Source organism: Lepidothrix coronata, unplaced genomic scaffold, assembly GCF_001604755.1.
Source record: "Lepidothrix coronata isolate B3197 unplaced genomic scaffold, Lepidothrix_coronata-1.0 Scaffold235, whole genome shotgun sequence".
In the NCBI taxonomy this organism is placed as follows: Eukaryota; Metazoa; Chordata; class Aves; order Passeriformes; family Pipridae; genus Lepidothrix; species Lepidothrix coronata.
In genome coordinates, this window is record NW_016690415.1 from 125,823 (window position 1) to 152,316 (window position 26,494).

Here is a 26,494-nt window from a genome sequence, read left to right on the forward strand (position 1 = left end):
GGAAAAAAAAAAAAAAAAAAAAAAAAAAAAAAAAAAAAAAAAAAAAAAAAAAAAAAACAAAAAAAAAAACCTCTTACTTGTGAGACTTTTGGAGCCAACCTACACATGCCAAATATATTCCTGTAAGTTTATTTTTTAACAAAGTCCCTGCCCCAGTACCCATTCCTATTTTGGTACCTAGACTTCATCCTTCAGCATTGACAGTTATGGGTTTAGGTAGCCACGCACTGAAACATATCTGAAACCTCACTTGGGCATTTTTACTTTCTTTTGAACTGTGTAGAAGACTAGCAGAAAATTATCCTATGTTTTTCAATGCTGTAAAAATAGATTTTCACACTAGTCCTAGTTTCTAGATTTGGCGACCTGCCAAAAGATTCTTTTCCTAGTCATTCTGCTACCCACTTGTTAGGAGATAACGCCAAATGAGAATAAGAGTTTTACAGAACCTGCTTTGTATCAACATGGTTGATGAGGGAGTTGCTGTCATTTTTGCTTACTCTGTAGGGTGCTTTCATAGTCCTTCAAAAACTAAAACCATTATTTTTGAACCAGAAGATTTCTCCAAGGATAAACACGCCTTTGATAGGCTTCCTACATAGGGAGACTTTCTTAATTTAGGGACTACATTTCTCTAAACCCAGAAATTCAGTCCTTTGTAATATCTTGTAATAAAAATAAATACAGCCCCTTGCTCCCACATATACCCCACGGAGTAGACTCAAATTTGTATAAAAACATTTACATTTCTATTGTCTTTTTTATGAAAAAAGGGAATTAAGCCATACAGTATAAAGCATCATAATAATACAGTTTCCGTTATCCCAACTTCTTGGGTTTACAGCAAAATCTTCCACAAATACAAGTTACATTGACAGGCAGACTCTAAAATCAAACAGTTTTACCCAGAAACTCGAAAGTCATTTACTAGGAGCTTGTTTGGTTCTGGCATTCAAATTTAAAATACTATTGTTAATTAACACAATATAATGTGTGTACCACTGTATTATTGCAAGGATAGGAACTCTTCCTGTGTAAGTAATCTGCTTACATATATCATTTGCAATTGTGTACAGAAAGCAAACTAATCCCTTTATTCAAAATTATGAGGCATCCTTATTTTAAGATGTCTCACAAAATTAAAATTCCATTCAAAACCCAGAAGTAAATTGAATTTTTCAGACTGTCCCCTTTCATTGTCTTTTGCATTTTGACATTTAGTCGGTAGTCATGGCAGCCAGCAAGAGTGATTGTGTAGCGTAAAGATGCAGTTACACATATTTGGCTTTGGGCTAAGTACATTAAATACATGTCAATTGCTCAAAATCAACCAATAAAGTTACATAAATAAAGCTTTACATATATATAAAAACACATGCATTTTTATGTAAACACAGATATGTCTAAACTAACTAACAAATTATTCTATCTGTTTGATATTCAGACACTATAAAATGGGGTTTCTAGTCTATATGAAATCATTAGTTTGACGGGTACTGTCCACAGCCCTCACAGCAGCATATTTTCTCTAAAATAGATTCTCCTGATATTTATGGTGTGAAAATAATTTTAATATGTTCTGCACTCAGTGAAATGACTCAGCAAGCAAGGAATGCACCGGAATGTAGAGATCAGTAGTCCAACCCTATCATAAATTATAATTGCATTTATATCTTATAACATAAACACAAATTTCTAATTAGCTGATTGTCCAGGTTCTTTTTTTTTTTTTTAATAGAGGAAAAAAAAATTGCACCTTACAATTTATTTTGCTAATTGTTTTCTGAGCCTCAAGTTACCACTAACTGATATTTGGCTTCATCAGTTCAAAGCACAATTTTGAAAATACTGGAAGACATCAAAGTTATCTGCACTTTGGAATGGCATAGGATGTGTATTAATGAACATTGTAGTTACAGCCCCTATATGAGTTATAAAAAAAGTCACATTTTATATCAGATTTACAGTTCTGTTAAAACTGTGTGCATATCTGAGCCCAGAAAAATGGCACGAACTGGCTTGTCTGTTAATGGAAACTGGCAGTGTAGCAATCCATCTCTGTTCCCTCAGGTGAGGTACTCCAAAACAGATGAGACTCCCTGAATGATGAAAACAGAAAACACTGGATTTTTTACTCATTCTTTCTTAATTGCTTGCTCTGCCTGAACCATACTGGTCCATTTCTTTCCTTGATGATCAGTGGCTTGCTTTTGTAACATGTGGGTAGTTCTGTTAAAATTTGCTTTCTGGAGAAGCTCAAGATGAACAATTTGACTGTAATATCAGTTCAGAGATGAGGGGAAGGATTTCATAACGTAATTGAAATATTATTCACTACAAGTCCAGAAAGGATCTGCTGTGACCAGATGAAAAGAGACAGTAGCAGAACTCTTATTTCCATTGCGCAGGCTGGCAATATGCAAGATTATGTCATTACTCTCTAGGGATGACAAAATACAGATGCCACAGAATAAAATGACACCCAGTGTCAGTGGTGATGCATGGCCAGGTGATGCAAGACCAGAAAGAGTTTGTCGAGCCTCCATAAAGGAATAAGGGTGATGCAAAATTGTCAGTTGAAGCCTCTGAAAAATTGTCATCAGGAAAAATTGAATAAATGCCACCATTCCAAAAACACATGGCTGAGGGTGAGATTCAGATAAATAAAAGTAAAACTGGCAGCCAGCTCTCTCACACCCTGCTCTAGTAACCCAGTCTTACTGCGCTAGAACAGAACCCGGAGCATGATTCATACCTCGGGAAGATGCTGTTTGATCATAGTAGGCTGCATGACTAAACTGTTGCCATTCTATTTCATTGTATTTGATTTGCATCCTCACTCAAGGAGCTGTTTCACCAGCCATATTGCCTGCAGCACTGGCAAAGAGACAGCCTGTGCCAACAGAGGTGTCACTTATACAGAATTCAGGAGAACTCTCTTCCCCAGGAAGCTTTCCTACAGAACAGGTCTATGACCTGAGGCAGGGGTTTTTTTCACTTCTGGGTTGTTTTTTCCCCAGCATCCCTTGCCTGTCTTTCTCATTTAGACCATAAGCTCTTTGGCATAGGGTGTTTGCATCTGACAAGTTTGAAAGTAGTGCAGATCTCATCTGGGCCTCTGCATGCTTCCACAATGGAATGACGAGATGACCTGAAGAGCATACTGGGAGACAGCAGCTCTGATGGCCTAGCCCTGGGTGTTCTGCTGGGTGCTCTGCTTGATGCTCTAGGGGAGATCGGTGTGCCCAACACAGGGACTTGAAATTTCACCTCCCACTAGTGCTTGGTTCAGCAGCAACATGCTGCTGTTATGGTGGCTGATGCCTGCATGCCAGGGCTGTTGAGGAAAAGGGGACTGCTTGCAGGCTTGGCAGCTTCCAGTCTGTAACCCAGTTCTCCCCACCCCACACTTAGAAAGACACTGAAGAAGTTCAAACTCCTTTGCAAGTCCTTCCGTGGTGCTTCAGCTGCCATCATGGCCCGAGAACCAAGCCAAGCACCACAGATTTGCACCCAGGAAAAAGCACGGCTCAGGGAGCTCCTAAGCACTACATGGCCACTTCTGAGGGAAGGATCAGCAATCTGGGGTTATCCTATTGCAAGGAACTCCTGAAGCAAACTCCACTAGGCTGCTCTTATGGCAGGCTAGTACAGTTGGTAGCCCCAATCCCAGAAATGCTAAGACAAAATAACCCATGTACAGCAAAACTGGGGTGGTTGGGTTAAGGAGAGTCTCTGAAAAGCCTTCTGCTTCCCTGGCCTTCAAACGTGAGCATCAGGACTCCTAAAAACACTGCTTTGCAGCCTACATGGAGACTGAGATCCTGGTTCAATGCTACTTACCATGAGGGATCTTCAAAGCCATAGTGGTGGAAACTTTGCAGTGAAATATCTGGCTTTTTAAGCCATTTTATATGTAAGCTGTCTCAGAAGTAAAAGAATTTAATGGCTTTGTGTGTTGGTAAAAAGGTATGTCACAACCCTTCAGGCATACGGTGTGAAAGAAATACATTATACACAGTGAGCACTAGACCATGGGAAGCAAATTCACCCATTCAAAAACTCCAGAACTCAAGGGTTTGTTTCTTAAATCATTCATGTAAGACTCTAAATGATACCTCAGGGGAAAGGGATTTTTCTTGAGAACAGGAAAATTAATGATAGGATCAGACCCAGAATGATGCATACATAATCCTTACTACTACTCTAACAGGAGTACTAAACTAAAAGTAAAACAGATTTTTCTGTGAGGTGTGACAGAGCCAAGCTTGTTGCAATGCCAGTCAAAAGAGACTGTTTGGTCCGTGCACAGGTATGTAACAAAACCAACAACAGTTCTCAAGCAGGTAAGATGAGCCAAATAGGGAGGGTTATTTCCACCTGGTGCTGCTGCTATGGCCTATTCCCTTTTTCCATACAGTTCACGTTCAGGAAAATCTCTTTGGTTCACATCATCCTGTAGCTGAATTTGCACGGTCTTTTTTGCTTCCACAGAATACAGGAGACAGCAAATAGCAGAATGGTTACTGGCTGGGGCTGCCTTAAATATTTTCAAACTATTGATGTTCACATGACTTTCACACTTGCATGATAATCAGGAACTATCTGTGTCTATTGTGGCCTCTTGTGAAGGTAGGCATAAGTTCAGCACCTTAAATATCAACATCCTGCCAAACTGCCTGAACAGGGTTTGAACTTCTCACTGCACAAAAATTAAACCGTTATGTTCAGTTAACCAGCAGAAAATAAAGCTGTCTTAGGTGTACTGTAGCCTTTAAGTTCATTCCTCACTCTTTGTCTTCCCCATTGTCTTCAAAGTCTGTTTTAGTAACTCACATCATTTCCTACAGAAAAAGCTCTATGGGGAGAAAATTAGGGGAAGGCAGATGGGGTGTGGAAATACAGAGGGAAATATGGGGCGAAGCCTTGATAAATTTTAAAGGCAAAGCAGACCTTAAAGAAGGTCTTCTCCCCTTGGAAAACAAAAAAAGATCTCTGGAATTTTTGTTTTCACCTTGGCTGAAGTCCTCTTAAGTTCAAATGAATTTCAGGAGGGCCACAGTCCTCTGTATCAGCGCTTGGTCCTTTGCCTTTCCCTCAGTCCCAGAGGACTTTTGGAACTGAACTGCCAAGGGCTTCCTCATGCCCGTGTGATGCAAAGGGATGGCTTAGAAGAGAGTGCAGCATCTGACTCTTCCACTGCTACAGACTAGTTTCTGCAGAGCTGAGGAATGAGAAGCTAACCCACGGCTTTCTTGTCTGTTCTTCCCAGAACAGGCACGTCACCACAGGATGCAGTGTGGTGAGGCTGTCAGGGCCCCGAGGCTCTGGACAGGTACATGTCTATTGTATTCCTTCTGCACTAGAAGGTAATGTGAGTGTTTTCATTTCAATAAACAAGAAGCACAGCATGACTATGGCAAAGCATCTGCATCACTCTTTGTTTTGAGTAACCATGACAAGATTTTTATATTTTTCCAAATTCAAAAAACCCCTTCCATCAAAATCTCATTTTGACAATGCAATTGCATTAGCTCAAAAAAATAGTCCCATTAACTCATGTCACAGATGACTGTAACAGTTAGGGTTCAGTAAATGGGTTTTTTCATTGTTTCAGCAGTGAAAATTACATACATTGAAATAATACAAAATAGTAACTTTACATCTTAACATTCTGATGTCATAAAATAAACAAAGACGTTTGACTCTAACCACACACACATTAAGTAAAAATCACAGACACGGCACCTGGAGTAGTTCAGTTTTGTCCAAAAAGCCATAGTCATGATAAGTGATAGATTAAGTTGTAAATTTAGGGGCAATTTTTAGTCAGACTTGTGCCTCCCTCCAATCACCATGTTTGCATGTGTTTTTATCTGTGCTCCATAGATACAAGAAAATCATTAATGGACAGTCTTTGCATAAGCAAACAGCTTCTTTTGTATTCCTTGGGATGGGTTTAACAAAAATCAATGTTGATTATAAGTAACATTTACACTTTTCTCTCTACCTTCACATGTTAAAAATAGTCTTGCTTATGAATAATGGTCTCTGCTGTGACACAGCAATCTGTCTGAGCTGTGCTTTTGCCAAGGAACAAAATGTGACCCAAATTGCCCATGGCCCATCAGTCAGGACAGATTTTCATTTTACAGTGTAAAGTGTAAAAAATTCCTTATAGCTACTGGATAACAGATGAGAACAAACAGGATGGTTTTAACGGTGTTTTCCTTAACCTTCCTATTTTCCCAGCAGTAAATAAGTGATTGCTGACTTCTAATGGCAGCCATAGGACTGTGCCTTAGTAGCTTCACTCCTCAGGCAAGTGAGCTGCAGGACTGGCCATGGGCTACTTTTCTGTCATCAGTGGAGGAATATGGAATGTGTCTGAATAAACATATTATTTGAGATCAATAGAGCACTTTCAAAGAGGATCATCAAAACACCCCAGTTGACCATGCTTTGGTTCACATCTCAGAGAAATCTTGGAGCACAAATCGGTTTACTTGATAATGAAATTGGAAGGTGTGTACTAGCAGTACATCTACTATGCCCATGGCCCTAATGGTTGTTCAGGTCATGAGACCAGACTAATTTAAAGAAAAGATCCCCAAAATTATACAGTATGGAAATTAAATCCCTAGAATTGTTTCCCCCCAGAGATCCAGTCTTGCTGTGCTTCCCTTCTTGCTCATGCAGATGTAGTGCTGGCTGATGTGAAGATCTTACCTGGACCAGCAAGTAAAAAGCCCACAATGGAAGAGCATGGATGTTCACCCAACACAGGGAGTAATTTCACAGTTTCTAAAGGTAGCTCTTAAAAATAATGCCTAAAGTTTGAGTAAAGGGTGAGTTTGGCTTAAAACAATGATATTAAGGTACATTTGGGACTCGTTCAGAAAAAAACCCCAAACACATTCTTGAATTTCAAAGCCATTTGGGTTTACTCTTCTATGAAGCTGTCAAAGCTTTTAGGGGCATTTAATAGTATTTCTAAGGTTTTTCTCTGCAACTCTGAGTATGAGGAATTTATTTTTAAAAAAGTAGATGAGATTCTGAAATAATCACGCAGTTTCAGAATTTAAGAAGGCCTATAAATACTAATATATTCACAGCAAAACTGCAAGAATTGCTAATATTGAATTCTCTTCTTTTTTAAACAAAAATCAGTGTTCTTCTCTTGCCCAGCTTTAAAGTTTTTAGTGCATATAAACATTTAGATCTTGCTGCATATAAGTAAAAAGATTCTGTTGCCATCTTTTATCAACATTGTTCTTTCCTAGCAATTTCCCTATCAAAGCTTTTGTAATGTTACGATTACCATAATTTACTTTCCTTCATTTAGCTTGCACAGTTAATGGAATGATATGTACCCTACATGACTGCACAAGGACATATATAATTAGCAAGCCAGTTGAAACACATTTGGAAAATAAACTTCCTTGCAATCACTGTGTGTCTTTAAGGGTTTTTAAAAGCTCCACTATAAGGCAGGTAATTTTTGTGCCTATTTCAGTTTCCACAAGAAGTCCTGTCCACAAATGCTGTGCTGTTGGCTGTCTGGTCTGTGTGTGCTGCTTTCTTAATAGAAGAACCTTTCTTTTTGATAGAACTGGCTTCCAGGGCTAAAACACTAAACACTCGGAATTTGGGAAAGTACAGTTACCTTCCAGTCTAAACTGTGTGACATGGACCAGCCACTTTAATCAGACCGCTAAGCAGGCTAACATCACTGCTTTCAGGTTTTTTAATGTATTTTAAGGAAATGTTTAAGGAAAGGACAGCTAAGCAAAGCAGGGCTCCTGCTGCTCAATGCTGCCAAGTAAGCCTGGTCGAGGGGGACATGTCATGATGATGCTGATGTTGGACACCTGAGGAGAAGTGTAGTTCCTCATTTCCTTTGATGCCCTCAACCCTTAAGTTTACAACAGGAAAAGCAGATTTTGCCAGCATGGCAGGTTGTTTGGTTCCCAGGGTTGCAGCAGCCTCCAGAATTTCTGTGGGTATTCGAGCCAAGTTCCAGTTACGGTTGAAGAACTCTAAAGGGCAAATGAAGACTAAATCAATACCATGAAAAAAGAAAATGTAATTCTTGTAAAGTATGGAAAGTCATCCTAATTCTGTCAGTGGCCAGAATTAAATAGGACAATGATTTTACCAGTGGGCTTTCAGTGCAGCTATTGCACTGAAGGAAAGAGAGCCGATCATGTTCTTATCTTTCTCCAGCTGTGTTTTGCAGATGGCAAGCTGGGAGAACAAACACCTTTTCCTAATCGTTTTAAATGCTGTTAGAAACCCAAACAAATTTAGTGTCAAGCAAAGATAAATAGTAATAACAAAGGCCCCAAAAGGCAAAATTCCTAGGATGCTGCTTTATATGCCTCTTTTTACAAAGATATTTCAAGGTATACATTTTGTCAATGACTCAGCAGATCTTGTACAAGCACATTTAGCTTTCAGCTTGTGTTGTCAATGGCCATGTCTTTAACACTCAACCCAGTGTCCATTTTCTCTATGCTTAGCAACCTGCCAGGGTCTACTGTGCATTCACTCCATAACCTTACTGCTGAAAAGGGTGCAATTCCAGTGGTGTGGGCAGCTGGCTGGGCAAGCCCTCCTCGAAGGGCAGTTTGGGCAACCACACCGGTGTGCTTGTTAGATGGAGGCCTAAGTGAACAGTTAATTTTGTTTGACAAGAGACATCAGTTGGACATTATTCTTCTCTTCAGAAGATTTTTGAGTTATTCCTTGTAAGTTGGTACTTAGCTTTTAAACCAAAGTCTTGTCAAGCCCAAGCTTCCTTGGCAGCCTAAGTTCCCACAAAACAAGATTTTCAGTACACTCTTGACCTGAGATACTGGCTTTTACCAATGGTTTCTGAAAAGCTAAATGTCCTTTAGGTGGGTTATTCAAGGTACATGATTAGAAGCCCCCATGCAAAGCTTAATTGGATTAACTAATCATTTAACTAACACCTAGAAATCCATTCCTGAACTATGGATCTTTCAAATACCGCCATATTGAGCAGCATCCAAAGGCTGCCAAGACCTCTTCAACCTCAGAGCCCTTTCTGAGTAGGAGAAACAAATTCAAAAACCACAAGAGCATCCATTAGAAAGACTGATTGACAATTTCATGTGTACACACAGTTTGAAGGTCAAAGGACTGTCTGGTTTTTCTTTAGCAGCATCATGGGTTCATTTGGTCTAATCTGTTAAGTACAATACTTTCAGTCACACATATTTTAAGACATGTTTTCACATGCTGGCAGCAAATGAGTGTCTGCTTCTGTAGATATGATATCGATAGTAGCAGGGATTTGTGTGCGCCAAGATGAATTTTGATCACCACCCCCCCCTTTTATATATATGCATTATGCAGTGTAGGCAGTGACTAGGGTAAAGCCCTAGGACTCAGGAGAGCTGGGCTCTAGTCTGGGTTCTGTCACTGACTTGCCAAGTGACCAAGTACAAGACTCTTTTTCTACTTAAAAGCACTTAGAAAGGTAAACGCAGAACATTGCATAATGATTAGGTATTGGTATCACCATTTCTAAACCAGGGATGCCTCAGTTCATGGCTGGGGCCTACCAGTATTACAAAGTCAGTAAAGATAACAACATAAAGGTAAACTACAAGGGTATTTATTGCATCAGATGATATACACTAGACCTGAGTATGAAAACAACATATTTTTGCCAGTAAGTGGTGAACAAAAAGCTTTGTTTTGAGTAGTTACTCATATTAAGGACATTACGCAAGGGATTTGATAAATGTATCCTCATTTCTGGTTTTATTTTTAATTATCTGGATGACATTTTCATTTGTAACAGATAATGTCTTCAGCATCTGCCTATGGCAATACATGGGCAGTGTTTCAGAGCTGTCCTCAATTGCATTTGGATACATCAGAGAATTTGTAAGAGCTTCATTCTCTCTCCACCTGCCAGGAAAGAGTGGAGTCATGGTGCTCTTCCAGTGCTAAATACATTTCCTGGTAGCCAGATTCACTTTCTGTAGGACTGTCTGCATTACAACCAAGGCTGAGGTCATGTAGGAGGTGCGATGCTGCCCCTGCAGTGCTGAGCATCAGATGCGTGATTTGATAAAGGTTCAATGTCGAGAAGAAATAGTTGAAAGTAAATATTCTAGAGAAATCTGCCAGGTGGGTGATAGAGCATGTTTGCTGGTCCCCAGCCAGTTGTCTCAGCTAGAAATTCACTAAGGAGGAGCTGGGGAAGTGAAGCATGCTAACAAGATTTCTCTTTTCAGCTTACAAGGAAAAGATGAAGGAGCTGTCCATGCTCTCTCTGATCTGCTCCTGTTTTTACCCGGAACCTCGCAACATGAACATCTATAAATATGATGGTGAGTGACATTTTCTGGAAATCATCGTGCAGGTCAGATAATGTGCTAGTGCTGGGAAATGACTCAGTTCACCTCACAGTCCACAGTGTTAGTCGGTGAATGTTTTGTTGATTTAACCATTTATTTACTAGTTTGGGCTATTACTTTCTACTGATGGTAGATGATGCTGGATGTTGTTCCTAATAGCAGCTAACTAAACTTTTAAAGCTATCCCTCTCATACTGAGCTGTGCTTTCCCTACTCCCCATTTGAGAATTACGATTCTTCATAGCTGACATAATTCCCAAAGAAATGAAGAAAAGATGAAAGCATGCCTTAAAAAATTAATCAGCTTGGGCACTGCTCACTAGGGGCGTGAAATGACACAGAACCCCAATAAGCTTCCAAAATTGCTGTAAATTTTTATCTTTATGACATTAAGGTATAATTAAGCTATTACACATAAAATGTAATGTACTCCTGAGAACAGTTTTCAACCCATAATATGCCATTGCATTTAAAATGCCCAAGGCAAAGATGCTAAATCTTTTGTCTGTGCTTCTGATCTCCCCTCGATACTGCTGGCCTATTGAAGGACTTACCATTTCACACTTTATTGTGCAGACATGGAAGTGAAACAAATCAACAAACGTGCCTCAGGCCAGGCCTTTGAACTGATCCTAAAGCCACCATCTCCAGTCTCAGAAGCACCACGAACTTTAGCTTCTCCAAAGAAGAAAGAACTCTCTCTTGAGGAGATCCAGAAAAAGCTGGAGGCTGCAGAGGAGAGGAGAAAGGTATCTTTCCTTAAAAAAAAAAAAAAAAGCCAATAATTAGATGTGACAGTGTACAGGATAGTAGCCAAGTTTCCTGTCCATTGGTATGTTTTCCACTGACATCACTGACTCACAATGGCCTGCATGGACAAAAGTTATTAACACGTTTAAAGAAACGAACGAGTGTATTTTCTTTCTGCAGCTTGCAAACAAGCCTCACTGGTTTTGATGCTGTAGAAATATGCATCACGTAGTACAGATAACTTCAGGCAGGAGCCCAGGTGGGCTCAAACACGCATGCTTACTGTGTGAATATAAGTTAAGTGGTTCATTCAGGACATCTATAATAGTTGCTGAAAACCAGTACAATTCTTCTGGTGTCTGAGTTTAAGAGATGGATGTATAATTCAATCAACTGCTGTCTCAGCTACCAGACCTTGACTCCTTGTAGTGCCCATGAGAATTTCTCACAAGGCCTGCCTGAGGCAGCTTAAATGTCTTATTTATGCAGTGTGGAGGAACATCAACCCTGAATAAAGCATGTTCTGGATCATTCAATGAAGGCACTAGCATAGTACAGCTATTAAGAGGTGTTTCTAGCAGTCTCAGTAGTGCTGGAAGTTGGCCTTGTAGGGTTTTCCACAGACTGTCTTCCCTTCTTTATGACCTTACCCATAATGGTAAAGTCCTGTTTCATAATCAGTAAGTTTGTCACAAAAGTATTTGGAAGAGTTGCTACACCTTCTTCACAGAGTTGGCACAAATGGAGCAGGAAGTACCAACTAACTCTGTATTTGGCTTTCATCACGACTGATGTGTTGAAGAGGTCTTCATTTGCTCTAAGTCAGAGCTAGATCAGGTTGGTTTTTCTTTTTCCAAAGAGAAAAAAACAAATTCCAGATCAGCTAAGTCAGAGGATGACAGACAAAGCCAATGAGACACTCACCATAGCCAGCCTGAATTGCCAGGCTGGAAATTACCAATGTCCTATGTGGTCCCAGCATTTGTGCTGTGTTGCACCATTTCAGTAAAATCAAAACTGGCTGCAATGACCACAGAAAATTCAAGGTCGGTAATATATTTTCCTGGTTAATTCATGTTTCCTTTTGCTGTCGCACAAAAGGAGAGGCACAGAAGCCTCAGGAGCCATAGAAGGACTTTCTGTGCCCTTCAGCCAAAAGATCAGTGTAATTTTGTGGCAAATCAGCTTCCACTAGTTAAATAGGAGTTGGAAATCTCTTCCACCTGCCCACAGAGTCCCTGGTAGAAGGTATCTGAAAAAAAGCCTTTCATTTATCTTTTAAAAAATATGATTCGTTACTAAAACTGATTTTTACAGAACTTCTCCCAATATGGACAAAAACGTGTTCAGAAGTCCAGGGATAGCAGCTATGCTACGGATAGCACATGGATCAGATCCAAGAAAAGCAGCTCCACTCTCCTTTCACTCCTGTCAGACCAGATCAGGGTTGCTGCCAAGAAACTACACTGGTGTAGGGTTTGATGTGTGTCTACTGGAGTCAGTAGGTCTGGATTATTGACAGGTCCTTAAAACCTGGCCCTCAGCTTTGATTTGCAGTGAAACCTGACTATTCTGGACCTTGCTAATTTGAACAATTCATTTAGATGAGCACTGCAGTGTTGCCACTTTTGCCATTTCTGCCAGCTTGCTAGCAAAGACTCTGTGGTTCTAATGCACACTCATTAGCACTATTGCTTCTTTCAAAGAAATACTTCTGCCAAAGTATTCAATTTGGTAAAAGGACATGACTGTGCATAAAAGGATATGCGTTTGCACTAGCACCTGCTGCAAAGTATGAGCTCTCACACATCCAAGTGATTATATGCCCCAAAAACTCCATGTGCGAAGTTCCTCTGTGCTGAGTACAAATGCTCAAGTAAAGATACGGACACAGAATTAAATGGTAGCAATTAAAAAGCCTGATATTATGCATATACTTGGTGATAAATATAAATTGAATGTTCCAGAGATTTCATTCCATTGATTTCATTACTGTTCATTTCTTCCAAAAGAAAAACTCATTATGCAATAGACTGGTAATCAGTGATAGCAATACAGACACCTGCCATTTCTTCCCCTTAGTACTACATTCATTTTGAATGAACATATAACTGAGTTATTTTAATAGACAAGATCCTTCACATTAGCATTGCAACAGAAATTGCTGGGAAAGGAACAAAGAACAGAGCAAAAAGCTTCTTTACATCACTGTTTAAATCCCTGATGTTCTCACATCTCAACTACTAGCTTCATTTTTGGCCTCAAAAGGAGTATAGTGCAGACAAGGATAAAAAAGCAATTAGAGGAACAGAAAATCTTCCATAAGAAGATAAATTAAGTAGTCCACTTTTCAGCTTGAAAAGAGACAACAGGTAAAAGATAAGATAGAAGTCTACAAAGTCATGAATGGTAATGAGAAGATGAATAAGAACAATTATATTCTGTTTCACACAATCCAAAGGAGACGAAACACTCAAGGAAATAATCAGACAGCAATTTCCAAAAGGAATCACCTTTTTATGTACTGTTTATTCAAGGTATATTTGTTATCACAGACTGTTTAGAGATTATTAAAATATTATTTAGTTCAAAATCGATAGACCACTACATTGCAGGAAATTATTACATGAATGCAACTTCTGACTCAGAATGTGTGTAATGTGCTGACTGCTGAAAGCTAGAAATATATATGTATATATATATCTCAAGGAAGGAACCAGGCAGATTTGCCTAGCTTCATCTAGAGTTCTAAGCATCTTCTACTTTTGGCTGCTAGACAAACCAGGCAGACTTTTTCTGACAGCCACCATAGCAGTTGTTATCATACTTTTCAATCTATGTACAAGAGCTGTCAGGCATGACCGTTCTAGATCATGTCCTTCCAGCACAGTTCTAATTAAAATCAAGTATAACTAATGGATGAGAACTGCCTTTTTTGAAAAAATGCTAATGAATTTCACACTGTTTAGGAATTAGATTCTGCTCTGTTAATTAGGCAGTGTTCATTAATAAATTTTCAAACTCATGAGAACATCTACAGTAATACATACACTTCAGCAGTCTCCTGCTTATGCTGTTTCCTATTTATCATTCTTGTTTATTTCCTTGCAAGATTTTACAAGACTCCTCTTTCCTTTTCTCTCCCTTTTTGTCTCCATTGACAACCATGACCTCATACTCTCAGAGCAAAATCAGAGTTTCACCTGAGGCATTTTTTCATTTTGCACCACACAGCGAGACTCATTTGGGCTAGTTACAGATTTGTCCTTTCCATTTATAGAATCCTCTCTACAGTATGTCATCATTATCCCACTACTTTTTCAGCATAGGTGTGCCATATTTTCCCACCTGGGTGGATAAGCAGAAGGATTTTTTCATCCTTCTCACTTAAGAAATCAGAGCACTTTGACATTGTATGCAGAAGTTTTTCTTGGTAGAAATATAGTTTTTCTAGTAGAAATGTGCATTTCTACTAGACTTTGGATTATGGGAGAGAAATTTTACGTAATTAAATCCTTTTAATGGCTTTGTATTGGGATGAAATTGAATCAAGCTCATCCCTAGAACTTAGCACTACAAAGAATGCAGAACAGTCATAATTTTTAACTTTCATGCTGTTGGATATAGACTTATAGCTACATGAGTTTTTAATACCATCACTATGAAATGGCACAAGATAATCTCCCCACAGCAGGAGCCAGTCCAGGGCATCTCTGCCAGCATCATGACCAAACTCTGCGTCAGGCTTCAGCACCCAGCCCATTGCCCCTTTGAGCCAGCCCCACATCCAGAGATGTCTCTTGATACTCTTAATCCGTATCTCCTTTGGCATGGAAAAAGCCATCCATGCTTTACACACTGTACATCAGGCTAATGGGTGAAAAGGCTTTGCCAGGGCAGGGAAGGCAGCAGAGTTGGGGGACAAGTGTTCCCTCCTGGATATTGCATGGGACCTACAAAACTGCCACTCCAGGTAAGAGAAGAGGCAGAGAAAGGATTCACCCCTTCCTTGGCAAAAGTGGAGCTTTCTTCTTCCATCTCATTCCTGCTCCCCTCTTTGATTTCCCACCAAATTTGTAGGCAAGCAGGCTGGCAGGGAGGATAGGCACTGCCCAAGACACTTGTCCCCTTTCTTGCCTACCTACTGATTTCCCTTTCTGTTGCTGCTCAGCATGAAGTGTTTTTTCATGTAAAGGTCCCAAAAATAAGTGTAATCAGCACCAGAACCAGATGTTTCTGCCACATTACGCGATAGTGTTTCCATATACGGTGCTTCACTCATAATGTTTACAAAAGATAGCCAAAACTGCAAGCCAGTTTGCAGTTTGTTGTCAAAAAAGCAAAAGTCTATGGAATACATGCCCATAGGAAGATATTTGCTACCAACAAGGAGAAGATTTTGTGTTAGTCACCAAAGTCTGTCTCAAAGCACACAGGAGTCATGAGCATACGTCCCAATGCCAGCAAAGCTTCTCCCTGCAGTCTGCCATCGGCTCTGCTGCTAATGAACAATCATAAGACAGTCTGACATTGATCTTGATTAACTTTAAAATGCCAGGCCTCAAACTGCAGCAGATCACAAAATGCCTCATGAGTAGTTAGGGGAGCATCAGGCAGAGGGCACAGGTGGTACTTCTTTCATCCCTCCAACATGCCTTGTTCACACCCATGGGTCACAACATGGAGAGCAGCAATTATGTGCCAGTTGAGGAAGCAAAGGTGAGTTTTCTTGAATCACATCATGGATGGGCTCTTTTTTTTTTTTCACTCCACATCCTTAGTAACTTTGATCCATAGGTCCCTCGGCAGACTGGATGAAAAAAGTAAAAAGATCCTCACCTAAATATAAGCAAAATTTTGCACCACCTAGTTTCACCAGCAGCAGAACTTCATCTGTGATTACAGCTTAGATGTCTCCTGCCATATGGGTATTTCTGAGTGAAGTCTAGAGTCCATTTCCATGCTTTTTCATGGAAAAATCCCTGCCTCAGTTCCTTCCCATGAAAACATCAGTACTTCAAGTCACCATACGTGAGCTTCACCCTGGCATTTAGATTGCAGTAGGAGTGTTTACTCTTGTCTTCACATTCTGCTGTATTAATAGTATCTCTTAAGTACACAATACATTGAGGAATGTCGAGGTTATTGCAGCTTCTTTTGAATAACTGAATTGTAAAAAAACTCAGTCCAGTGAATGAATGTGCTGTGAAAGGGGAACTCTCGTGACTGGTAATGTGCCTCATACATCCTAGTATAAGGATGCTAGTGACCAAGGTGAATGCATTCAAGCTGAAATTCCCAATTTAAAAGCAGTTGTCTAAGCCCATTTCTTGCTTAAAAGTAATAAAGGATTACTTTTATCTCTATATAAATGACTTCAATATTTGGACGTATCTGTCAAACAAAGATAAATGTGAGAAAATAAACCACCTGTTACTCAGATAAGGAGAATTTTCTTCCTGTGAGTGATAATTAAAAACTGCATGCATCTCCAAAGCTGGTTTCCATAAATAATTTTGCTCATGAAGAGAGCGTTTAGTTGTCTGCATATGTCTCTGGCCAGCTAGGTTAGAGATTTGGATTTCCTTTGGAACTACTCATCTCTAAAAACTGAGGATGCACATGATCCTTTAAAAATATGACGAACATCATAGAAATTTGCTTGCATTAACTATCCTTTCAGCACAGCAGTATGTTTCTAGGAGTAAAGGTATCCGTACCAGGAATGTTTCCCAATATTTTTATTCCTCCACATTTAAACATTAACAAATAAACATTTTTATTCTTCCACATTACTTTGCAGCCTTTCAGTACCTAGAGAAGGCTTATGAAAAAGGGAAAGTGACTTTTTACAAGGACAGATAGTGATAAGTCAAGGAGCAATGGTTTTAAACAAAAAGAGGGAGATTTAGATTAGATGTTGGGAAAAATTCTTTGCTGTGTGGGTGGTGAGGCACAGACACAGATTGCTCAAAGAAGCTGTGGATGTCCCATCCCTGGAAGTGTCCATGATCTGATTGGATGGGGCTTTGAGCAACCTGGTTTAGTGGAAGGTGTTCCTACCCATAGCAGGGGGGTTGGAACTAGATGATCTTTAAGGTCCCTTCCAAATCAAGACATTCTATAATCTCTGATTCTATGATCTAACATTAGATTCTGCAGCTTGAGCTTCATTGATTATGCTTTGTAATATTTAAGAAGTCTTCTGAATATTACCCCTTGAGTATTGCTTTTGTCTTTCTCCACTATTTCATACTTTTCTCTTCTTATTAGTTTTCTCTATCTTTCACCCCTTTTCCAGTCTTTTTTATTCATTTTCTCACAACAGCTGTACCAGAAGTGCTTATCATAACCCATTTACAAGTATGTTAGAACATAGACTATCAGGGATTTGAAAATACCCTTTCCAGCACTTCAAACAGTACAATGTTGAAAATAAACTTGAAATAAAAACTTCATATGTATGTTGGAATCCTGCATCACTGCGGAACTGTGTGAGACCAAAACACAGCAGTTAAAAGCCAAGACAAACAACAAAGGGAGTCTATTAATCCCAGCTCCCCTGGGTATCCATAGTCATTCATTTACCCATTTCTGGATGTGTAGTAGACTTTGAACAGACAGGGTGGCCAAGTTCTTCTGCCAAATGTGTTAGAAACAGAAGATTATTTGACAATCCAGTACAAAAACATACCAGCTGCCTTCCAGAATTGTCATAAGGGGATTTCAGAATGGTCTGAACACTAGGGAAATAGGCAGACTAACAGCTGGGGTACAATGCCATTAGAGGAGGGACATCAGTCTAAATCATACTCTACCCCATGGGTGCTTTGTGGCAGGGAGGGGAGTTCCTATATTTTGAACCAGTCCTGGGTATTGGCGATTTTCCTCGCTCAAAATACCTCACAATATGCTGTTTAAGGCATATTGTAAAGGAAAATCGCATTAGGGTTGCAGTTAGTTCCTGAGGCCTGGTTCGGCTATCACACAGTCTCTTACTGATGCCAACACAGTTTGCATCCTGTAAATACTGAATTACAATATAAGTATCTTCTTCATTATTATGCCTTAGTGGACAAATTATTTTTGAATGTATTGTCTACCAGCATAGCCTCCAGAAATGTGTGTACTTTATATGAAAGTCTAATTTTTCACTGTCCATCTGTATTTAGGATAACAAGTAGTTCCAGAAGGCAAAGGGTTTGAATGGAAGAAAACAAATCCTGAAAAATGGGCAAGTGCCTCTAAGTCTCAAAGGCATTTTACTACCTCCTGTAGAAAGCCAATGCTCTTTTAGAAAATGCTGCTTATATGCATAGCCCAAATCTTACTTTTTATTGGCGTATGGATATGTCTGTTAAAATGTCTGCTTTCTAAATCTGAAAAGGTCTGATTTTATAACACGTTATATATACATATTTAAACACAGAGAAACATTAGCCTTTCAAATTAACAAGTCACTTCTTAGATGTTTCATGGGAAAGGATGTTACAGTTAGGCTCACTGTGTCTTTTCAAACTCCCAACAGGAAGGGAAATAGATTCTTAGATTATATCCATTGCTTTTAGATGACTTAAGCAAAAGGTTCACAAAATTCATGTAAGCAAGCAAAATTTAATGACAATAACTTTTCCAAAATAAATGAAAGGTTGCCATTGAGTAGTAAATTAAACATAAAATACAGAATAACTTCACGAGCACTGGTCAAACTGAGCCACTCAAGTTGATCCAAAAATGGTAGAACAAGGTGAAGATGTTTAATTATTTCAGTTTTACAGTGCATCAGATCTTTCAAAATAACTTTATTTACATTTTGAAATAGCCTACAGTTAAGAACTGTTAAATTCTAAGTATTTGGAATCAAATAGTCTGCTTCTAAATAACTTATTTTATTATATGATTATTACATTCTTTTATATTTTTGTAAAACTTATCAGACTTTTATGATTTTTCAGTTACTCTAGAAAATTCCTTCTTTGCCTAGCTCTTTCTGCCCTTTTGTCTTTGGCTCATCCTCCTTCCATATTCCACCATTGAAACTCCCTGGTTTTGCTGCATCTGTCTGGGGGGTTTTGTTCCCATTTGTAACATATTTTATCTGACACAAGACTCAAAGAGATGTTTGCTGTATTACTCTCTGTTCATCATATGCTATAATGGGGGGGAAGAGCCTTTGTGAGGAACCAGCCATTTCAGGAGACCATTCCCATCAGCAAGTGCTCCAGAGATCACAATCTGAGAAATGAGCCTGTAACTGCAGCCAGGCCAGAGGTGAAAGCAGATACATTAAGTGTCCAGGATGGATGGAAGTGGCTCTCTTCTATGATCTCAGGCAAGCCATTACAGCCTTTCAAAGCCAGTTGTACTCCAATGTCTTGCTGCAAGATGTTCTGTCTGGTCTTTGCAGCCTTTTCCAGAATCACCTTAATTTTCCTCATCAGTGCATTTGGCTTTATGTGTATCTTACCTTCATTAAAATATTTGTTTTCTCCTCCTAGTTGGATCTTTTTTGTATAAAAGAATTGCAGCCTTTTTCACTCCATTTAAAACCACATGACAGAATTTAATAGGATTAATTACAGCTAATTGTAATTAACGGTTAAAGCCCTTAATTTAGGCCTTAAACTAATTCATTTTTATGGATAACAATGGCAACAGTGTGTTGAGATCTGCACTGAAATATACACTTAGCCTCCCAGAGCCATATTTCATTCTCTCTTTTCTGTTTACTTCTTGTGCTCCCTCTAATTTATTTTTTATCCAAAAGTGTACAGTGTTGTTTATCGTTTCCAAATAACTGTCTTTTCAATCAGACTTGCCAGGAGAATGGGCCCAATGCTGCAAGTTTTTTGGCTTCTCTCCTAAGATTAATGGTTTCATGTTAGCAATTTGATTTAAAATAAATAACAAAGCTTATGCTTCTGAGCAGTGAGTTTGCAAAGAAGAACACAATATTGAGCATAGCCTGCATCTGTTTAATTCCTACTTGCAGTTTTCATCTTCCTTGCAAAATTTGAACTTTTAACTGAAAATATTTTTATGTTATTTTCTGCAGAATAAAATTCTTTTTCCCTTCCTAAGCAGTGAGACTTAGCCAAACATAAATATAATGGGAAAAAGACATTGAATTGATGCTGCCTGTCTTTCATAACAGTAAACTTCAAAGTCTCTTATTAACTACTCAAGTGCATTAAAGAATAGTCCAACTCAAGTGAAAATTTCACCTCTCCTGCATTAGCAATCTCCCTTTTAACACTGTATGTGTCTTCAGCCCCAAGTCCCCTATCTCTACAAATAAAATGCTCATAGTTAAAAGTCTGCAGCTGTCAGAGGTTGAGCAACCATTGCAGTAATCCAGATGACCCAGGGCAGTAATGGGTCATCGTGACGTGACAGCGTTTCTTGTTAACAGAAGCCCTTTGGACACATCTCCGCTGCTTCCTCAGGCATGTACCCCACATTTAGCCAGTGCCTCTAAGCCCCTGTTATTGAAACTAATCTGATTTATTCACAAAATTGATTTTTCCAAACGGTGCATGTAACAAAAAAGCAACAAACTTTATGCAGTTTCCAAACTCAGTGAACTGTTGCCCTATAGGGGTTATTTTGCTCCACATGAGTATTTAAGCCACATGTCTCTCTGTTTTCAGTCCCAGGAGGCCCAGGTGCTGAAACATCTGGCAGAGAAGAGAGAACATGAGCGAGAAGTGCTTCAAAAAGCTTTGGAGGAGAACAATAACTTCAGCAAAATGGCAGAGGAAAAGCTGATACTGAAAATGGAACAGATCAAAGAAAACCGTGAAGCTAATTTAGCTGCTCTTATTGAACGTCTCCAAGAGAAGGTAACCACACCATCACTCTTCCTCTTAGACTACGGAGGAAAATCTAATCAACATTTTGCAGAGATGTTGTGTGTAGTCCTTATCTCAGTTGCCACACTTGAGCGATTTTAAGTCAGAGCCCCTGATGCTTATCTAAGCCACCACTCACACAATCACAGGATAGTTGAGGTTGGAAGGCACCTCTGGAGCTCATCTGATCGAACCCCCTGGCTCAAGCAGAGCCCCTAGGGTTGGTTGCCCAGGACCATGTCCAGGTAGCTTTTTAATATCCTCAAGCATGACGACTCCAACTCCTCTCTGGGCAACCTGTGCCGGTGCTTGGTAACCCTCACAATGAAAAAGTGTTCCCTGATGTTCCGGGGGAACCTCCTGTGTTTCAGTTTTTGCCCATTGTCTCTAGTCCTGTCACTGGGCACCACTGAGAAGTGCCTAGCTCTGTGCACCCTCCATTCAGGTATTTACAGACATTTGTGAAATCCCCCTGAGCCATCTTCAAGCTAAACAGTCCCAGCTCTCTCAGCCTTTCCTCATAGAAGAGAACTGAGAGATCTTCATGGCCTTAATCTTCATGGCCCTTTGATGTACTGTCTCCAGAGAAAGGTTGATTTTCTAGCTTTTAAGAAGGGCTGTGAAAAAAGCCTTGTGAAAAATGTATTTACATTTCATTTTCTAGCAGAAGTCATTGATCAAATCAAACAATTATCCTATGTCTGTAGTTCTTGGTTTCTCAGAGGATAAAGAGGAAAAAATATGGGGGAAAATTCTTCCATATATGGCAAAAGGTGTCCGTCCTTCCACAAGTCTTGAAAGAAAGAGTGAATTTTTTCGTGGAGATCTTCTTTGCAGTCAGAGGAAATAAGGAATTCACAAACTGCACATGCAACCAAGTGTGCCCTTCTCAAAAACCCCTTTCAAGAAAGAGGGGAACATGCAAATGAAGGTTTAGAAGTGTTAAGAAAAAACAATTCGTTCTGCATGAGTGATCGCTTGTTGCCCTCAATAACAAACTTTCTAATGTGTTAGTAAATTGACTAACAGAAAGACAATAGCTCTCAGAGATATTCAAGGAGATCTTTATAAGCACCTCAACATCTTTGATGGAGGCAAAAGTCTCGGAGAGTAGTAAAGAAACAACAAAACCCAAAGGATGTTGTTACAAATAACTATGCAAACAGGATAATTCTTGATCTTAAGAACTATACTCAGATTACTTTATATTTTTGCATTAGATTAGTTTTTAGGCACTTATCCCAGAGCTTACGAAAACAAAGGAAAAATTCAATTAGTCATCCTTGAGGTCCAAAAGGAAATGGGAAGAACAGCTGAAACATCTCTGTGTCCTTGATTAATGTTAACAGACTGTTAAACCCCATTTCCACAAAAGTATGATGTCATATATGCATGAAACCCAAGGAAGGCTTCTGAGCAAAGATGACAGTAACTCATTTGGCAACATTTGTACTGACCAGTAGTTAAAAATTGTATGACTATACATTTTTGCCAACACAAGAGTGAATCCTGAATATACCGGAAGAGAAATGAGATATCTGTGTCCAAGTCTTCCAAAGTTGCACAGAACTGTGGATACCCCAAGGTGTTGGTGTCTAGAAGTTCCTGCAATCAGAGAGAACTTTTTTATGCTGCAGCTAATAGGAACACCAAGGAACAAAGTCCCTTATGAAATCTAGCATTCAGAACTAATTTACAGGTTCAGTGGATGAAATAAGCTATTTTGGCCTGTGGTACACAGTCCAACTCAGATAATAAAAAGATAACTGTTGACTTCCATGAATTTTTTATCAGAAAATACCCTCTAATGCATGGAAATACCTAGGCAGCATCTTAAACTGAAGTCAACTAAGGATGGGCATTTGCTTCTGCTGTCACCTTGTTCTTGTCATCTAGTTTTCTGATAGTTTTTTAAGGGGATCAGACACAAGAGGCAAAAGTCTGATAGTTTGACAGTTGAAAGGGAAGAGGTGTAAACCAAAAACCCAAAACCCCAGAATCTGCTGAAAATAATGGTTTTATAAACATCCTAAGGAGAACATTATTAAATAGATTTGACAGTTGTCGTTCCTGACCACAGGCCCATTTCCACAGAAGTATCTGAATATACAGTGTCTCAAATAAGGTTAAACTAATTACAGCTGCTGTTGTAAAAGAAAAGACAATATCACTGAAAGTGGACAGAAGAGCTTAGCATTGATTTTTGGGAACCATGTCCCTTCTTCATCATAGCCAAAGAAAGAATGGAGAGGGTACGTAGCTTAAGCGTTCAGAGTAAGGGGATATTAGAGACGTTCAAACTAACCCATCTTGGTGGAATGAAATTCTTGGACCTTTTTTTCTGGTTCCTAAATGCTACAGATAGCACAGTAACTAACACTTCTTCTGCATACAACACGAAGGCAATTATTTCCCCAGTCATCTTTCCCTATAGTTACTTTAATATCCAGGAATTCAAAGGGCAGATGTGATCTCATGGCACATTTTATGCTGCAAGCAGCACCTCGCTATGAGGTCTTTTGAAATAAAACTCTGTGAGATGCTGGCGATTATAAGGCCATATCAGATAAAAAAGACTGAGCTCCAGAACAGCAGTAGAAAGTAAGCACCGAACATGCCTCAGGCTGGTCTGGTGGATGACACCTCTCCTGAGTTGAATCCTTCAAAGGTGGTTGTGCTGTGAAACAAGTTTTGTGCAAGCATCAAATGCATGACCTAAATGGGTTGTCAGCATGAGCCTCCCTGGGCAGGCAAAATGAGAAAAAGGTTTGATTTTTCCCTTCTTGATGTTTTCCAGGAGAGGCATGCCGCAGAGGTCCGTAGAAACAAGGAGCTCCAGGTGGAACTGTCTGGCTGAAAACAGCAATGGTGGATGTGACCCACCCCCACCATTAGTAAACTCCCCCTGCCTATATTATTATGGATCATGCGATATCAGTATGGGAAATGTATGACATGGTTTAAAAAAAAAAAAAAAACAAAACAAAAATCAAGAACTCAATAAAAAACTTTAACAAAAAAGAAACAAAAATAAAAACAAAATTGATGCGGTCTCTTTGCAGAATGATTTGCTTGATGTTTAAAAAACTTGGATCTTATTTTGTAAATACTTACATTTTTGTTAAAAAATACAATTATTGCATTATGCAAGTTATTTCATAATCTTACATGTCCTGTAACAGGCTTCTGATGTTGTCTATTTCCACTCGGTTGAACTTGCTGGATCTGTTCGTTTGAAGCACCTCATGTCTAATTCCATTCCCTGCGACTTTTCATTCCAACCCACCATGAGGTCAGTAGTAGTTCTATGGTGCTAGAGACCAGTCATTGCCTAATAACCTAGACTGCTTTGCCATCAATAAGCTTTCTTGAAACAGTGACTAGATCACAGGTATTGTGACTTTACATTCAGCTGTCCAAGACAAAAGGCTCTCAAAATGTTTTTTCAATTTATGCTGCAGGACTCTGTAGTGTGCTGTATAATTGAGGTTAAATCATCAGGTGGAGTATTTGTTGCTTCTGCTTTTTGAGGTAAGAGGCAACAAAAACATCTGTGCAACAGAATGAAAGGAAGTAGGATCACTTTGAGACAAGCTTACGAGGCACATTGTAACCATCAAGCTATGGCAAATTCTGGATGATGCCAACAGCCATACAAATGCTAATTGTAAAGTGAGCTTAATTCACCACTTGAAAATTTATTGATGGAGCAACTAACTAATAGATAGCATCAAGTGGCTTTATCTGTAGGTGCCATGATCTATGATACTTATCTGATGCTACCACATTACATGCGTAATAGTACAAAAGGCTACTGAATATTTCACCTGGAGCCCATGAGCCAGTTGTTACCTTTTTTTTTTTTTTTTGACACTGCTGACTTCCATTCATCATGACCTTTACTCTTCAGTGTTAGCAAACCCTACCTAGTGACCGACACCTAGGACTAAGAGGGCTGAAGCAGGAGGAATGACTAGACAGGGTGCTTGTGCCAAGTACAGTATCACCAAACCTAACACATCATCCCCAAAATAGCTGCAGTTTTGAAGTTGTCCCTACTCCCCAGGAGGTTGCTGCCTGCATATCCTACTCTTCATTAGTGCTATTTTCCTGTATGTCATTGTGAGCAAGCTGTGATTAATAAAGAATTGGGGTTCTGTGAACTGAAAAAGGGCTTGTCTCTTCTCTTGCTCCATTACTTCTCTGACATGTGCCCATGTAAGGGGAAAACCCAATGTAGTCATAAAAGCATGGAAATGAGACTTAAATAAGAGCTATTAATAAACCAAGCCTATTTCTCTGCCAAGACAGGACTAACCCCTGCTATGTGTTTTCCAGTGCTTGGGCTGGTTGTTTTTAAAGATTACTGTATAAACTGAGCCTATAAATGTGACCTCTAGCACTGAGTTTATTAAAAAGAACTACCTACACACACATGCACATGGACTCCTTAATCCTGACTCAATACTGGGGGGAAGAATGGAATTGAGGGAAAGAAAAGTGAATAACATAGCTCTGGGTACATACATCAATAGCTGCATCAATTATCTGAGTGCTAACACACTGGTTTTCAGGGTAAAAAGGATTCATTTACAGGATTTATTGAAAAACAAAATCACTAAGGTAGCTGCTGAGCTGCAGAGCTGAGAGGTAAAATTGAATCAGAGCACATTTTGAACTGGACAGGTGATCGAGAATTACATCTATGATTAGTTTTCTGATTTAAAGTCATGAAAGTGGCATCATTTACTTGCTCTTTCAGATAGATGGACATAAAGTTCCAGATCTGCAACAGTCATTTTTTGATCCATGCAGACTATTTTATTTCAGAGCCAAATGATGTCCCACAGTCAAAAAGTAGCAGAAGTTGATCCAGGAGAAAGGCTGTGAGCTCAGCTCTCTGTGTGAGTGAGCTCCATACCACAGAATGAAAGGAGTACTACAACTTGTTATGACAGCTGGGTTTTCTTGCCTAAATTACTTACTGCTCTGGTGAAATTACCAGACGTAAACCTGGCAGAGAAGCCAGATAGCAGACTTTGAAGACCTAGTAACATTGAAGCTTTTGTCTTCCAGATTCGAAGTTTGTATATTGCTTTAAGCCCCAGTAAAAAAACAACATTACTATGTTTCATTTTAAGATACAGGATCTTAGTTTGAGGGCTTGTGGATTCTGCTTTCATTTCCCAGTGGCAAGTCACTTACAGTTTTCCCTGTCCATTGACTTAACAAGTTCTTGTAGTGCTTCAAGCCCTTTTCCCGTTGGTGCTGCTGTCTATGCTTGGTGAGAAAACAGGCCAAGGAGAAATCTCTGGTGCTGCATCCAAGTATGGCAGCCTGCCTCACATCCATGAGGCTCAACTCTCTTCCCTGCCCAAATGAGGGCATCCACATCCAAAGTGCCAGCTCGGATGGCCCCCAGCATGTGCTTATCCCAGCACAGACTTGGGCATTGCCTGGGAAATGCTTCTCAAAAGGTACCAAGGCTGCACCAGGGAA

At 39.5% G+C, this 26,494-nt stretch overlaps 1 protein-coding gene across 1 annotated transcript in view; it reads left to right on the top strand.

The window, feature by feature from the left end:
• Positions 1-25,166, top strand: part of STMN2 (stathmin 2) — a 37,576-nt gene extending 12,410 nt beyond the window's left edge. The window contains exons 2-5 of the mRNA XM_017834594.1: positions 10,272-10,367; positions 10,971-11,143; positions 20,795-20,986; positions 23,793-25,166. Coding sequence (XP_017690083.1) covers positions 10,272-10,367; positions 10,971-11,143; positions 20,795-20,986; positions 23,793-23,852 — 521 coding nt within the window. The 3' untranslated portion in view covers positions 23,853-25,166. The remainder of the gene's footprint in view (positions 1-10,271; positions 10,368-10,970; positions 11,144-20,794; positions 20,987-23,792) is intronic.
• Positions 25,167-26,494: the final 1,328 nt, after the last annotated feature.